Consider the following 15,079-nt stretch of genomic DNA (forward strand, 5'->3'; position numbering starts at 1 on the left):
AAAAGATGCACAATGGAACAAGTAGGATGATAGATGGTGCTTTCTCCAGGGCTTTCTGTGTGGGAATCCTGAAGAGACACTACATCTCTTAATGGTGGGTTTGCATTGCACAAACAAACATGACATTGGAAAACTGAACATTCTATCTGCTTGGAGGTCTGCTTGGGCAACACAACCAATGAGAAGTTTAACATAAGCAACATAAGCATGGTTGGGTGCATGACTGAGGTGGAAGTGCAATCTGAATTGCATAGAAATACACTCCAAAGTATACATACCCCCAGGGAATCTTTCAAGTCACCAATTCCTGCAGTAGGAAAAACATATTATCAGGAAAACTCTACCAGAAGCTGAAGAGTCAGCAAGCTTTATGAACGCCCTGAGCAGTGGAGAGAAATTTACAGGAAGCAGTGTTGTTGAACCTTTTGCTCCTGGCCTAAGTTTTTCCCAAACATTATGTTCATTCCATTGCAATTTGCTGAAGTCTCAAGACTTCCCTGAATGGCTCCCTCAGGGTTTGTTTACTTCATAGAGTTCTTGTATGTAATTCATGCACTTACACTTCTACCTCAGTCACATCCCCAACTATTTTATAACAGGGCGGTCCCTCATGCTCAAACTTCTCCTTGGTTCTGAACTTTGGAGTCCCAAGTGTACAACCTAGCAGACAACAGGGAAAGAAACAGCTGTCTACGTTTGAGCAAATAGGTGTTTTCATGTTGTGGCTGCAGAGCCTTCTCTCCTCTACCAAGTCTGTGCTTGAACATTTGGCTGAACTAGGGATGCAAGGCCCTCTCAAGGCTCCCCTCCACCTGCATCCTTCTACAGTATTTGTATTAAAGGCGGATAAGGCACAGCCCAGCTGCAGCATGATGAATTGCTCTTCCTGCTATGAATCAAGCTGCCTGAGGAAGCTGAATTATTACCTGTCACTGGGCTATGACTTACTCCACCCAGTATGGATGCAAGATTGACACCCTGAGCAAGAGACACACGCAGCAATTGTCCTGACAAGGTTTCCACACCAACCAACCACATTTTCCTTTTGCCTTTCAGACAACGGAGTTTGTCTTTGAAACAGCAAAGGCCAACAGAATAGCACTTACCAAAAATGTAGTTATACGCAATGTCATTACAAGTCAGTTAGTTCTTCAGTTCTTGTGGACTGCTTTCTTCTGCCAGTGGTTTTACTTCAGCACATGGCTCCTGTACATTTGTGGGATGGCACATTGTAAGCCTCCTGGGTTAGGAATTTCTCCTTCCCTTATGCATGCAAATGATGCTATAATAATAAACAACAATAATTGTTGTTAGGGCAGGAGGTCTGGTCTAGAGGGTAGAGCCTCCATTTGCCTGAAGATAACATCCACAAGGTCGCCAGTTCGAGGCTACCGGCACTGGGCGACCTTGAAGCAGCTGACAAGCTGAGCCGAGCTATTTCCATCTGCTCTGAGCGTGGGAGGATGGAGGCCAGGATGGAGGCCAGATCAGAACGAAACATCTGAATTTGTTGTGACTCTTGAAAGATAGAGCCTTCTTTCAATTGTAAAAATCCCTCCGGGGATTTAAATTAGCCTGCCTATGTAAACCGCCTTGAATAAAGTCTTGAATAAAGACCAAGAAAGGCGGTATATAAATACCTTATTATTATTATTATTATTATTATTATTATTATTATTATTATTATTATTATTATTATTATTATTATTATTATATCAATTGCCAGCACGTTTAGTGTCCTCAGTACATTTGATAAGTTGTATTTAACAGTCAAACATTATCTATGCATTTGGTTTTCCATCTCCTTTCCACTCATTGCCCATAGCAGCATTTTTTGGAAATCTCAGGATGATCATGTAATAATAATAATAATAATGCTGGTATGTATATACCACCTTTCTGGTCATCGGATTACTCCTCTGACTTTATTCAAGGCGGTTCACATAGGCAGGCTATCTGTAAACCCCTGAGGGAATTTTTACAATAACAGAAAGTTCTGTCTTTCAAGAACAGCACAACATTTCAGATGGATCTTTCACCGTCTGGTATCACTTCTGTCCCCCAGTTGCCTCCCACGCTGGCTGACAAGCAGCTCCTTCATCTCTCACTTGAAGGGCAGCTAAGACGCTTCTTCACTCACACCAAAGAGCAGGAGGAATAACTCAGCTCGTCAGTCTCACCATTCACGGAGCTGCCGGTGACCTTGAACTGGCAATCTTCAGATGGCTACCGGAGGCTCTACCCTCTAGACCAGACCTCCTGCCCATGTAATGTTGTGAAATATTACACAATACAAGGTACCCAAAACTGACAGTGACAGAATGTGGTTCTTTGATGTAGCCATTTAGGCATTTCTTGTTTGATGAGAAAGAAATGATTGGATTAATGACTTATAAATGATGACATTTAAATGAAAGGCCATTTCTGAGGGCTAATCTGATTCACAGAAGTGCCTCTTCCCTGGACAGAAGCATTTCAATAGTTCCTTTTTCTGGCACTGTGGTTCATAATAGTCTTGTCCGATCAGGCTTTCAAAGAGAGAGGATCCTCTGGAGTTGTAATATTTATTCTGATTACAACAAAGTTATATGAGGATACGATCTTTGGAACTGAGCGACAACCATTTAGAAGCCTCCCTTCAAATGATGCATACAGTGGTGATAAATGGGTTCTTTCATCATAATTCATTACTCAGTTCTGAAAATTTAATTTAGCTGAAACTGCTCTTCACTCCAAATGATATCCAGGATAATTTTGTGAATCTGAGAACACAATCCTGAGCATGTTTATTTGGAAATAAGTTGCCCTAGGATCATGTAGGATTTATTCTCAGGTAAGTGTGCCTAGGATTACAGCCTTGCTATGAAACTATCATTTAATTAAGGTTGCTTCCCCAACCTAAAAGCATAAAGATGTCATAGAAGACATCTTCGGAAGATACCTGTCGCTTTCGAAGTGTAATCGCATTTGACTTCAGCAACATTAGCAGCTAAAATCCCTGGCATGCTGATTATAACCATACACACTGGTGTACTTGCTTGCTGAAAATGGTAGTCCATTTGACTTCAGCAACATTAGCAGCTAAAATCCCTGGCATGCTGATTATAACCATACACACTGGTGTACTTGCTGACACCAAATTGTTATTTATTTAAAATATTACTACTATGTCTTTCAGTAAAAAACTTTCAAGGTGGTTAAGAATGATAGCATATTAAATACTATTGGGGTTTTGCTATCCTATTGTGAATTCCTGTTCATTAGTAGTAGGAAAGTATGAGTTCATATAAAACTCTGGTGCCAGATTAGAATCAAGAACAGCGATTTTCAACCATGGTGCCGTGGCACATTGGTGTGCCATGATTGATCTGCAGGTGTGCTGTGAGATTTTTTTGGGGGGTGTCATTTATTAATAGGGTAATTGAGGGATGTGAGCCCCCCTCCTACAATGCAATGTGCCTTGTCAATTATCAAAAAACCAGTGGTGTGCCTTGACAATTTTAGTGCCTCGTCAAGTGTGCCATGAAATGAAAACGATTGAAAATTACTGATCTAGAATGTATTTAATTATTTATTTAGTTTGACAATCTCTATCCCATTATGGAGTACCCATGGCAGCCTGCAAAACAATAAAAACAGTGGAATACAGCAGTGTTTCCCAATCTGTGAGTCGGGACCCACCAGTGGGTTGCAAGCTGATTTTTAGGTGGATCGCGAAAAGTTTCTGAAATGTGGCCTTGCAACCACATTTGCCCAGTTTGCAGAAGAAAATTGCAGCAGCAGGTGATCTGAATGGAGAGATCATTCTCATGGCTGGAATGCTAACTTGTGGTATAAGATAATCTTCATACCCCCAAATTGACACATTTTTTTCTCTAGTAATTGGCATCTGTAGATCATGTGTGAACCCAGTTTCAACCTTTTGTCTGGCCTGCAAGTCCTTAACTGCACAGCTTGCTCTTCAGTTCAGCCTCTGGGTACCATGGAATGGCCCAGGTTTGAGGGAATAGTCCTTGAATTCCCATTTCTAGGGAGAGCCTAGCAAAATGACTATACATGCATGTTATATGTAAGGTCTCTAGCAGCCTTGGAAGCACAGGACCCTGGTTATTGTTAAATAATTTATTATTAATACATAAAATATTTCTTTCTAGCTCTCATTTTTTGGCTAGTAAAGCTTTGCGGGTCCTGATAGATGGTTGTTTTAAAAAGTGGGCCCTGGTGCTAAAATGTTTGGGAAACACTGAAATACAGAATTTTTAAAGAACCGAATAACATGACATAAACTGAAATCGGCCGCATTTGTGAAGTATCAGAAATAAAAGCTCTCTTTGTTTTTACAGGAACCATCATGAGTGACTCAAATTCACCTGCTTCAGCCCATAAAGTAGAAAAATCAGGTAATGGAAAGGGCAGGGTGGGGTTCAGGACTAACATGGCACTTTGGGTGTTGCTGGACTGAATCATTCACCCACCACCTTGATCCTGGTCCCATGGCAGGCAAAATTGTATGACTAGAAATGTTTGAAAATGGTATTATTTACTTGACTCAGAAGTAAGCCTATTGTGTTCAGTGAAACTTGGGCTGTAATATTCTGTCTTACTCACTGGAAAAAAATACCTGTTTATGACTCACTGTACTTAATAAAGTAGCAGAAGTTAAACCTGCTTGTAATCTGATGTCTTTGCTGGGGGTGTGTGAGCATAAATAGAATGCCAGTTGTGGGGGAGTGGCAGCGAGACGCAAGTATCTTGTGGTCTTGGGTGTGCTCCCTGAGTCATCTGGTGGACCGCTGTGAGATACAGAAGCTGGACTAGATGGGCCCTGGGCCTGATCCAGCAGGGCTCTTCTTATGTTCTTATGATTCATTGTCACTTCCCAAATCTATATTAAAATACCTTGGAAAAGGTTTCAGTGCTTTTGCATCAACAGAGCAGGTTTGTAATCTAACTAGACAAATATTCTGTGTTGTGCCTCGTTTTAGGTTCACCTGAAGAAATCGTTCCATACGGTGAATCAGGTGAGTACTTTGAAATCAAAGTCTTCGGGAATGTTGAATGTAATGTCAAGGGGCTAATAGCATTTTCTATAAACGCATATGTACCATGTCACAACATGCAGAAGCAGAAAAGTAGCCTGTAGGGAAAGGGTTAATTCTCCTGCCCAGAGGTGTTAACGCCTCTCCCCAGCACCTGAGGCAGTAACACCATAAAATCACACAATGTTGTGGCATCATGAAACGTTGTGACATCATTGCCCCATCTTCTCACTAGGGTGAAGCTTCATGCACCTCATTTCAGCATTAGGAAAGGCTCCGAGCCTTCCCCGATCATCCGGAAAGGCCCAGAGACTTTTCTGAAGCTGGCTGGAGGTGCTGTGAAGCCTGTAGCACCCTGAGTCTGGTGGGCAGTTATGCATTCTCCCTGGCATTGCACCTGGGGCATGTGCCCTCAAGCTCTCCCCTAGATATGCCTCTGCTGCTGCCCTCCCAGGCTGGGTTATTTTTCTTTAAAAGAGCAATGAAGAGTCCAGAAGGATCTCCAGACTGCAAACCTGCTCCTACAGAGGGAGTGCAAACTCATTCAGAACAGGTTGCTGGTCCAATACCCACATTGCAGTTCCCCAGACCAAGTAATTTTACCTGCAAAGAGTCTAGTAAAGTGGTCACAGTGACACACAGAGTTGTTCTCCTCCCCACCATGGGGGCAGCACCATGTGGGGGAGTGGATACTCACCAGTGGAAGACAAAGTACCACCACAGCAAAACAACCCCCGCACAGTCTTTCAACAATGCGTACAAAAAGCCTCAGGGTAAAAGCAACAAACGTATGAAGCAATCCTGACTTATAGGAACCCAAATATGTCTATAGAAGTGAGAGGATTCTTCTAAACCAGCAGTACCCAAAGTTTTTGGCAGGAGGGCCACATCATCTCTCTGACACTGTGTTGGGGACAGAGTTAATTTACATTTCAAATTTGAATAAATTTACATAAATGAATATATTAAAGATGAACTTATATGAATGAATGAAGGTCTTGCAATAGCTCAAGGCCTATAAAAGGCCTTGCACAAAGCAAGGCTGGCTTTTCCTTTGCTGCTGCTACTGCATCATAGATGTGAAACAACAAGCAGTGGAGGAAGCCCTCATCCCACAGCTCACGCAAGAGGTCAGTCACTCTTATGCTGAGAGCAGTTGCGTCGGGCCAGTGTGGGCTCCAGCAAATCTCTGGAGGGCCAGAGGCTCATTGGAGACTAGGGGCTCCCTAAGGGCTGCATAGAGAGGCCTTGAGGGCCACAAGTGGCCACAGGGTCAGGTTTGGGCACCCCTGTTCTAAACAATGATAAAGACAGTAAGCCTGAACACTGTTTTTTTAGGTTTCAAGTCTCCCATTGCTCCATCTAGGGGTCACTGCCATCCTAATCTTGAAGTGTTATCTTCAGCACGCACAGTTTTGAGTTACTGTGGGAAGCCTAATGGAAAAGAGAGTTGCTTTGACAATGCTCTGCTGTTTATTTTGGGGGGGGGGGCGGGGGGTCCTCTTACACATTTCAGTATTGTATTGTGCACAGGATAGATGGACTTATTTTCATCAAAAAGTTGCATTGTTTATTTGTATTGTATTTCCTGTTCTTTTTCAGAGGTTGTGAGGAGAAGGGATACAACTGCAGATGGTAAATACAGAGTGCCAATTGTGAAGTCCTGTCTTGTTTATATAATTTGTGCCTCTTAATTTTTGAACCATGAGTTATGCTAGTTATAAGCATGATAGCTTATAGTTTGCCAAGAGTTTATGATACTTTTTAAAGAAGAGCCTCCAAATGCAAAAGTGAAAGTATACAGGATGTTTTGGGGACAGACCCATTGACCACATTCTCAAACTGGTGCAACCACAGGAAATAGAGACATCCTATCAATGCCCTCTGCACATTCAAATAGTGCTATAATAAATAAGCATTTATATTCTTATTGGTTGTTCTTATTACACACCCATCCCCTTTCTCCAGTGGGACACTTACTTCACTGATTTATACTGAGAAAAGGGAAGTGTCTGCCATTACAGAAGCCAATGTTAGGTTTAGGGTTTGCCACTGAGGAGCCACATCTCCTGGATTCAGGTTGGGGGCACAGGTGTCTTATCATTTGTTCTCCTGCTCACTTCTGGATTATCAAAAGTATCTACAGAGGATCGTCTGACAAGCAAGCAATCCATAGGACAAACATATGGGATTGCAGTACGTGGCAAATAACTGCCTGTCACCTAAATAACTGGACCTAGTCTTTACTTGCATCATCAGCATAATGTTATGGCTTGTAACTTTGATGGTGATGAGGAACCATCATTTTTTTGTGCTTGGACCCAACATTGTAGTCCCCATACTTCTCTGTAACTAAAGCTAAGTATACATGATAAATAATTGCATATATTCCCTCAGTCATCTCCTGCATCCATGTCCCTCCGCTTCCTGAAGGAATGCCTTTCTCTCCTACTTGATGGCTTCCCAGAGCCAATTTGGTCAACAAGTTGTTAGACTTGAACGGACCTATGATCTGATCCAGAAGGACTTTCCTTCTGTCCATTATGTTCTTATGCTTTTTTTCATTCTTTCTATATAAGGAACCATACACATGGATGGTGCTACTATGTAAAAATATATTAATACACATTCTCACATTTATTTGATGTCATTCCAGTCAGGATCTGATCACTTATCTACTGATTGTAAAAATGTTTGACACATTGCAACTGTAATATAGTGGGCATCAACTGGCAGGCACTGAGCCACAAGTAGAGCATCTGGTCAACTGGAGAACGCCCAACCTTCATTTTTAGAAATTACTGCCTGAGACCCTCCCCCCCCCATTCCCTGATTAGAATTGGGTAAGGATGAGCATGTTGGCATCCAACATCTGTACTGAACACTGGTTAGGCAGATTTACCTGCTACTAGCCCAGCAGATCAATAGCCTAATATTCCATTGGCCATATGCAGTGTGAAACAGTGTGAAACTGCTGAAACAGAAACGCCTGCGTTGGCTTGGTCATGTTGTGAGAATGGATAATGGCCAGATCCCAAAGGATCTCCTCTATGGAGAACTCGTGCAAGGAAAGCGCCCTACAAGTAGACCACAGCTGCGATACAAGGACATCTGCAAGAGGGATCTGAAGGCCTTAGGAGTGGACCTCAACAAGTGGGAAACCCTGGCCTCTGAGCAGCCCACTTGGAGGCAGGCTGTGCAACATGGCCTTTCCCAGTTTAAAGAGACACTTGGCCAACAGTCTGAGGCAAAGAGGCAAAGAAGGAAGGCCCATAGCCAGGGAGACACACCAGGGACAGACTGCACTTGCTCCCAGTGTGGAAGGGATTGTCACTCCCGAATCGGCCTTTTCAGCCACACTAGACGCTGTTCCAGAACCACCATTCAGAGCGCGATACCATAGTCTTTTGAGGCTGAAGGTTGCCAACATGATATGCAGTGTACTTGAGCTAAGTGGTTTGTAGATCTGTCTGCTTAAACTCAAGTTTCATTTATTGTAGTGACTGAAAATTGTGCCACCTGTTCCCCTCAACATCCTAGATGGTGGATACCAGGCATACGAAAAGATGGTAAGATTTAATTGGCTCCAAACTTAGTTGTAAATTCTGCACAGTATGAGACAGGGCTTATTGTATTTTAATTGCCAGTGTTCAATGCTGGGAATTTGGTGTAATGGTGAATTAATACATAAGAGTGTGCCATTCTCTCAAAACTTACAATACTGTAATCACATTTAAAGCCCCACATTTTCAGCTTCCCCACAGGAAGCCCTTAGCAACTGAATGCTAAGTACACTGCACTTCTTAGCAATACTCACAGCTCCTCTTGGCATTCTAGCTGTGTGTGATAAAGGCATACAGTATTCTCATACTTTAAATAATGTATATAGCTAAAAGGTTTGCTGACTCAAGTCCTTCAGTATTCAAGTTCAGAAGTGCATAACACATCTGGAATGTATACATAATTTATTCTGAGTGTTGTTAGTGAAGATCCTGACTGTTGCCTACTGCTTGAATCATCATGGATACCCTTCTCCCCTCTAAAAACAGAAGGTTATTAGTATAGGCAGATTTGGAAATTCTAGCTGATAATTTAAATCCTTGCGTTAGATTCTGTTATCTTATTCCTTCTTCTCTCGTTTCAGATGAATTCTTTCATTTTGTTGTTTTTTGCTTTGCGTTTGGAACCGCATTAGTTTGCTATTACAAATACAGCAGTAAGTCAGAATCTTAATGTATTGATGGTATTTTGTTGAATAGTGGGTTGTATCCTAAGTTTCGTTGGTTGCATTTAAGGAAGTTACAGCACAATCCTAACTTGCGCTGGAAACAGGCAGACCAGGAGGCCTGTGCTATATCCAGCGCAGGATTGGGGTCAGAATTGGCTCAACCAGAGGCAAGGGGAAATTCTTACCCTTACCCCCGGGTTAGTCACCACAGCCCCATTGGGTCTCCTTGGACCTGCGCCACCACAGGAGGTGACGCAAGTCAGAGGAGAACAGAGCAGCTTGGAGCTGCTCCGCATTGCTTGGGAAATGGGGTTTGGATCCAGCATAGCTGCCGGTCCCAGCCCTGCCTCCTGCTTTCTGCCCGCCCCTGGGACCGCCTGTTGCCTGCCCTTCCCCACCCTGAAACACCACCTTTCCGCCCTCCCCAAACCCTGCACCAGCCAAGCTTGGCTGGTGCAAACTCACCGTCCCCAGGGCCTGTGATAGTGCAGTTGTGCTGGCCTAACTGCCTCTAGGGTGGCGCAAAAGTGCTTTGCGGCGCTAACTACTACTTAGGATTGTGCCCTTAGTGTCCAATCCTATGCATGTCTACTCAGAAGTACCATTATAGGCAGTGGGGTTTGCTCACAGGGAAGTGTGGATAGGATTGCAGCCTCTGTTGTGGACCTGGTCATGATTTGCTAAGCTTAGGAAACAGCCTAATAAAATTTAGAATATATTCTTTTTTCCCCCCTCCAGACTGGATAGTTTCCTTTGGTATAGGTTTGATGATCTTTGCAGCCTTGGAAACAACTGGAATATATTTTGGTCTTGGTAAGTGTTTTGTGAGCTGTATTGTAAAGCAGAAGAAAATGCTTCATATTTTTCATGCACTTCATAACATCATATGTTATGAGACAGATATTATTGAAGTTGTTAAAGTCCTAAAGCTGTAGTATAATGCTTATAGTGGATGTCTTGTACACTGCTTACTTTGTTTTTACATACATAACTAAGTCATCATCTCTTATTTTTCAATAGTGTATCGCATTCGCCATGTCCTGGAAAGTCTAATTCCCCTGCTATCAACAGTCAAAAAACCTGGTAATATCACATGCATATAGGACTTTGATAAGCCCCATGCTGAGCATAGCAATTTGATTTAATGGTTTTATGTTTAACACTACATGTTTCAAAAGCTCTTAGTCTGATCCTGAGATAAGAAATGAGAACAGAACGGGGAGAGGCAAGATGAAATGCACAGGTTCTCAGATATTGCATGTTACATGTACAGGTCCATGGGCCAACCCACGCACCAGCATCAGTGTTCATGGAGGCACAGAGTATGACAAACAGGTGTGGATGAGAAGAAATAGGATTAGGGGAGCTGACATTACACTTGGTTCTCCTGCACTTTTGCTCCGCCTTGAGTAGATGTATAGGAGTGGTTAATGGGCTACTTTAGCAAAAGGAAGTATATATGTAAAGGTGTTCTCTCCCCTTCTAAAAATGTTTTGAATTAAAAGTGGCTCAATGACATGGTGTAGCGCTATCTGCATACATGTGGATATGCATGCCTCTCTTGTATGCAAGGCAGTACAGAGGGATCTGGAATAGCCAGCCTGGCAGGGAAGGAGGAAGGAAGGGCACCCGTGTAGAAACTACAGAAACTAAGGAAAATCCTGCACTACAATTATTATTACATTTGAGATAATGTCTATGAAGCTCTGTTATTGGTCAGAAGACTAGCAGCAACTAGCAGCTGTGCCAACTGGCAGCAGCTCCCTGCGGTTTTGGACTGTGTGAAGATAATGGGGATTGCACCTGAAGCCTTCTGCATACATAACGTGTGCCATACAGCCCCTTCCCAATACAGCCGGCTGCTTTTGCTTTATGCGTGACAAAGAGAATCTACTAGGATCACATTGGCTCTCATAATAATACATTCCAGTGCACTGTTTTGCAGGGGAAAGGGATCCTCTCTTTATTTGATGGTCATTAAATCCAAAGCTTGCATTCTAGCCGTTGGTTTTAAGCTTTTAAAGCCAAGTCTTTTATATCTGAATTTGTAATTTTAGCTAGAGCCTGAGCACGTCTGAGAGCACCAAGTGGAAATCCCTGTGACAAACTCCTAAGATGGCCTTAGTCAAGCCACTTATTCTCTCAGCCTTGGTTTTCTGTACAGGCACAGTCCTGGCCTACTTTCCAGGCAGCGCCATTGTAATGATTGTGAAGCACTGTGAGCACCCGAAATCTGTGTGTATTAGTACTTCCCAAACTTTTCAACATCAGGGCCCACTTCTTAAAATGACAATTAATGGCAACCCACTAGACCCCCTCCAAAAGAGTTCTAGAAAGAAAGATTTATATTTATTAATTAATAAATTAATAATAACCAGCATCCTGTGCTCCCTAGGCTGCTGGAGACCTTGCATGTAGTTTGTGTGTGTAGACATTTGCTAGACTCTTCCTAGAAATGGATTTTCCCCAAACGTTTACAGTCATTCCAGGGTACCCAGAAGGCTGAACTGGAGAGCAAGATGTGCAGTTAGGGACTTCCAGGCAAGACAGAAGGGTGAAACTGGATTCACACATGATCTATGGCATGCCAGTTGCTAGAGAATAATGGAAAATATTACATTTTAATTTGGGAGTATGAAGATTATCTCATACCGTATGTTAATATTCCAGCTATTTTCATTTGCAAACTAGGCAAGGGTGCTTACAAAGTGTGTGTGTGTGTGTTTTTTTTAATGTTTCCAAAAGTTTTCATGACTCACCAAAAATTGACTTGCAACCCACTGGCAGGTTCTAACCCAAGTTTGGGAAACATTGCTTTATATCAATGCTGAGCTCTGAGTTGATTGATTCAAGATTGTACCTTGTGTACACATATATCCTAATCTTAGTATCGCTTTGCTGGGGTCAGTTATGATGGAGGGTGGTGAAATTCTGAACTTTCATGCCTTCAGTCCCTGCTTAAACACCAAGCAGCAAATGGGGGTTACTAGCACCATTCACCTCCTGTGCTTCTATGAAACCCCTGCTTCTTCTGAGAATTTTGAAAATAATCCGTAACAAGACCTTTCTCTTCTTTGTTTTGTTGTACAGGTTTCAGAAAAGCTCAATGATAAGAAAATCCCAAGAATGCAGAAAAAATTCTATTTCTGAATGTATTCCCTTAAAATCCACAAGATGTCTGCAGGGCTGTCATGGGTAATGTGAAGAAATAGTGTATGTAACATTGGAAATGAAGAAAGAAGTGCTATGGTGCTGAGGCTGCTTTCTTCCCCTTGTAGTGATGCAGTATAGGCTCAAATACTAAGCTGTGTGTAAAAAAAGATTCCATCCTTCCTATTTTTGTATTTATGGTTGTTCATCTCTTCTCAGATACCCCCATTATCCTTCACCAACATAATCTGCATTTGTCAGGCTGTCGTTGCATGTCATGCTGTCACCTCAGCATGTAGACATGTCAGCATTTGTCACCTTCTATTCCACTGTGTCCCAGGTTTGAGGCTTTGGATGTTATTCCTTTTGATAATATCTGGTCACTCAGAACTATGTAACCTGACTACTAGGTGCAGGCAGCTAGTATTAACTAATAAGCTCTTCACACACAGTAGTTCATCAAAAGAACTTGACCATTTCTTTGGCTGTCTGTGGTTGTATAGAAAAGGTTGGGCAATCTGTGTGCTTACTTACTGCATATGAACCACCACCCCACGGTAACTGACAGCTTCCCTTTATAAGTGAGCTCTACACAATAACCATGAGCCACTGCTGTTGTGCAATTTGTTTATCACAGTGGAGTGTTTATAGCTGTCTTTGGGGACTGTGTTCCCTATATCCATATGGTCCTCATTTGCTCACATAGCCCACTTTGCTGGGCTTGCCACCCCTCCAGGATTGGACCTGATTGTTAGTGACACAGGAGATGTACATTAAATAGCCATACTACCTAAAAGTAGCAATGACCTATGATCCTCATGCCTATGTCCTAGAAGTGTTGTTGGGAAGGGGGACCTAGTCTTTTTTTTTTTTTCTTAAGGTGCCATTCCTTCATCTCTTCAAAGAGTAACATGTTCATAGTTTTCTGAATTGAAGTGCTCTGATTCATGGTTGCAACACAGCTCAGTGTAAGGCCTCTCAAATAGCCCTGGATCAAGTTGTGTCAAATGCAATGTCATGCTTAACAGTCAAATTAAAATAATTATAGGCATTCTTATTAAGTCTAACCCTAAAGCTGAAAGGCAGTAGGCACTTTGTTTGGAAAGGCAAGGTGAGACACACAAAGCTCATGCTGGACAGAGTGAATCTGTGGCAGGCAGCTAAGTAGCTTTACTGCTCAGGCAGAAGCAGCAAAAATTCTAAATCTTTTATCTGGGTGTCTGGGAGTGAACACATGCTTCAGTTGCTTTGTTTTATGGATGTTTAATAAATTTTTGCAGGTCTTATTCCTTTTAGGCAGAGACTGCAGCCCCATATAGTATACCAAAGGCCCTAATCTTTTAATTTTTTTAAAATTCTGCACAGGTATGTTGGGATTTTGTGACAAGATATCTTCTTGGGAAAATAATTATGTGCACAAACAGTCTTGTAGCACCTTAAAGACCAACCAATTTATTTCAGCATAAGTTTTTGTGGACTATGAGTCACAGATGCCTGATTCGTTGAAGGCAGATAGTCAACATCCTGAAATAAATTGGTTAGTCTTTACGGCACTACAAGACTCTGTTGCTTTTAATGTTAGTTACAGACCTTAAGTGCCTTTAAAAACAAACTAAAAACCACAACTTTCTAGAAAGAAAAATGAAATGGTTAAATTATTTTAAAGTTGATCATCTGGTTTGCATTTCTTGCTTTCTCCATTGAATTATTAATAGCATATTGTCCTGAATGTTTAAAGCTGTACTGATACTTTACTACATGTGTAAAACTGTAGAGCTGTTAATCTTGACAGTTAACAAAAACGAGATTAATAAACCTTCTCTTTTTAAATAAGTTCATTCTACACAGGTCACTTTGCTGCTCCTTTAGAATCAAATTGGGTTCATATCAAAGGAGTTCTTCAGAAGCAGAACTGTCCATTTATCCAACTGGTAGTTACAACAGGCACAATCATTCTAGTTTAACATTTCCTTGGGAATAACCTTATTGAATGCAGTGTGGTCTGCTTCTGAGTACATATGCCTATATCAGTCCAAGATCTACACTGCATTGCCTGGTAGCAAACAAGGCAGGCCCTAACACTTGTATAGGAGTATAAGTTGTATTGTGTACAGCAATAGTTAATTGCTTTATTTTTCTATTTGGCAAGAGGAAAGTTACTCGTGTTGTGCAAGGAAAATTAGTTACACATAGAAACCAAGCCACTAAATTGGGTTTGGGCCTGTGTATTACTAGCTAGTCCATAGGGTTGCTCACTAAACATAACCAATCTACCACAAGGGAATAACCACTATTTACAGAAATTTAAGATTACACATAAATAATAAATATTACATATAAAACATGAGGTCTAGGAGTTAACTCCAGTGGTGAGCATCTTATAGGCATAGCCCATGCTCAAGCTAAGTAGGTCTGGCCCTGGATGAGAGGCCATCTGGAAACAATATGTAAGCATCTCTAAACTCCTCAGAGGAAGAAAAGGATATGAATAAATAACAAGCAGCTGCTGACTTCCCTTCTCTCTTAACCCCTGTGTGACTTCTGTATTTTCTTGAGATTATATGCTCCAAGCATAGATGGCTGGATAGGCCAGTCATAGAGCAAACCAGCCCAAGGACACGCTGTCCTTGGGTACTGCTTGCTTCAGCCAGAGATGGCATCT

At 41.9% G+C, this 15,079-nt stretch overlaps 1 protein-coding gene across 1 annotated transcript; it reads left to right on the plus strand.

Annotated features, from left to right (window-relative positions):
- Nucleotides 1–4,347: 4,347 nt before the first annotated feature.
- Nucleotides 4,348–14,250, plus strand: TMEM40 (transmembrane protein 40). The gene is made up of 8 exons (XM_066617569.1): nt 4,348–4,400; nt 4,986–5,021; nt 6,642–6,674; nt 8,540–8,608; nt 9,184–9,255; nt 10,006–10,080; nt 10,288–10,350; nt 12,358–14,250. Exons 1-8 carry the CDS (start codon nt 4,352–4,354, stop codon nt 12,375–12,377), a joined length of 417 nt encoding a protein of 138 aa, XP_066473666.1. The 5' UTR covers nt 4,348–4,351; the 3' UTR covers nt 12,378–14,250.
- The last annotated feature ends 829 nt before the right edge of the window (nt 14,251–15,079 follow it).

Source organism: Tiliqua scincoides, chromosome 2 (assembly GCF_035046505.1).
Source record: "Tiliqua scincoides isolate rTilSci1 chromosome 2, rTilSci1.hap2, whole genome shotgun sequence".
NCBI lineage: Eukaryota > Metazoa > Chordata > Lepidosauria > Squamata > Scincidae > Tiliqua > Tiliqua scincoides.

Bases quoted from the DNA above. Each gene is read 5' to 3' on its own strand.
- TMEM40 (XM_066617569.1), top strand. From the start codon at position 4,352: ATGAGTGACTCAAATTCACCTGCTTCAGCCCATAAAGTAGAAAAATCA. The intron at 4,401-4,985 runs GTAATGGAAAGG...GCCTCGTTTTAG, and splicing joins CCATAAAGTAGAAAAATCAG to GTTCACCTGAAGAAATCGTT. The intron at 5,022-6,641 runs GTGAGTACTTTG...GTTCTTTTTCAG, and splicing joins CGTTCCATACGGTGAATCAG to AGGTTGTGAGGAGAAGGGAT.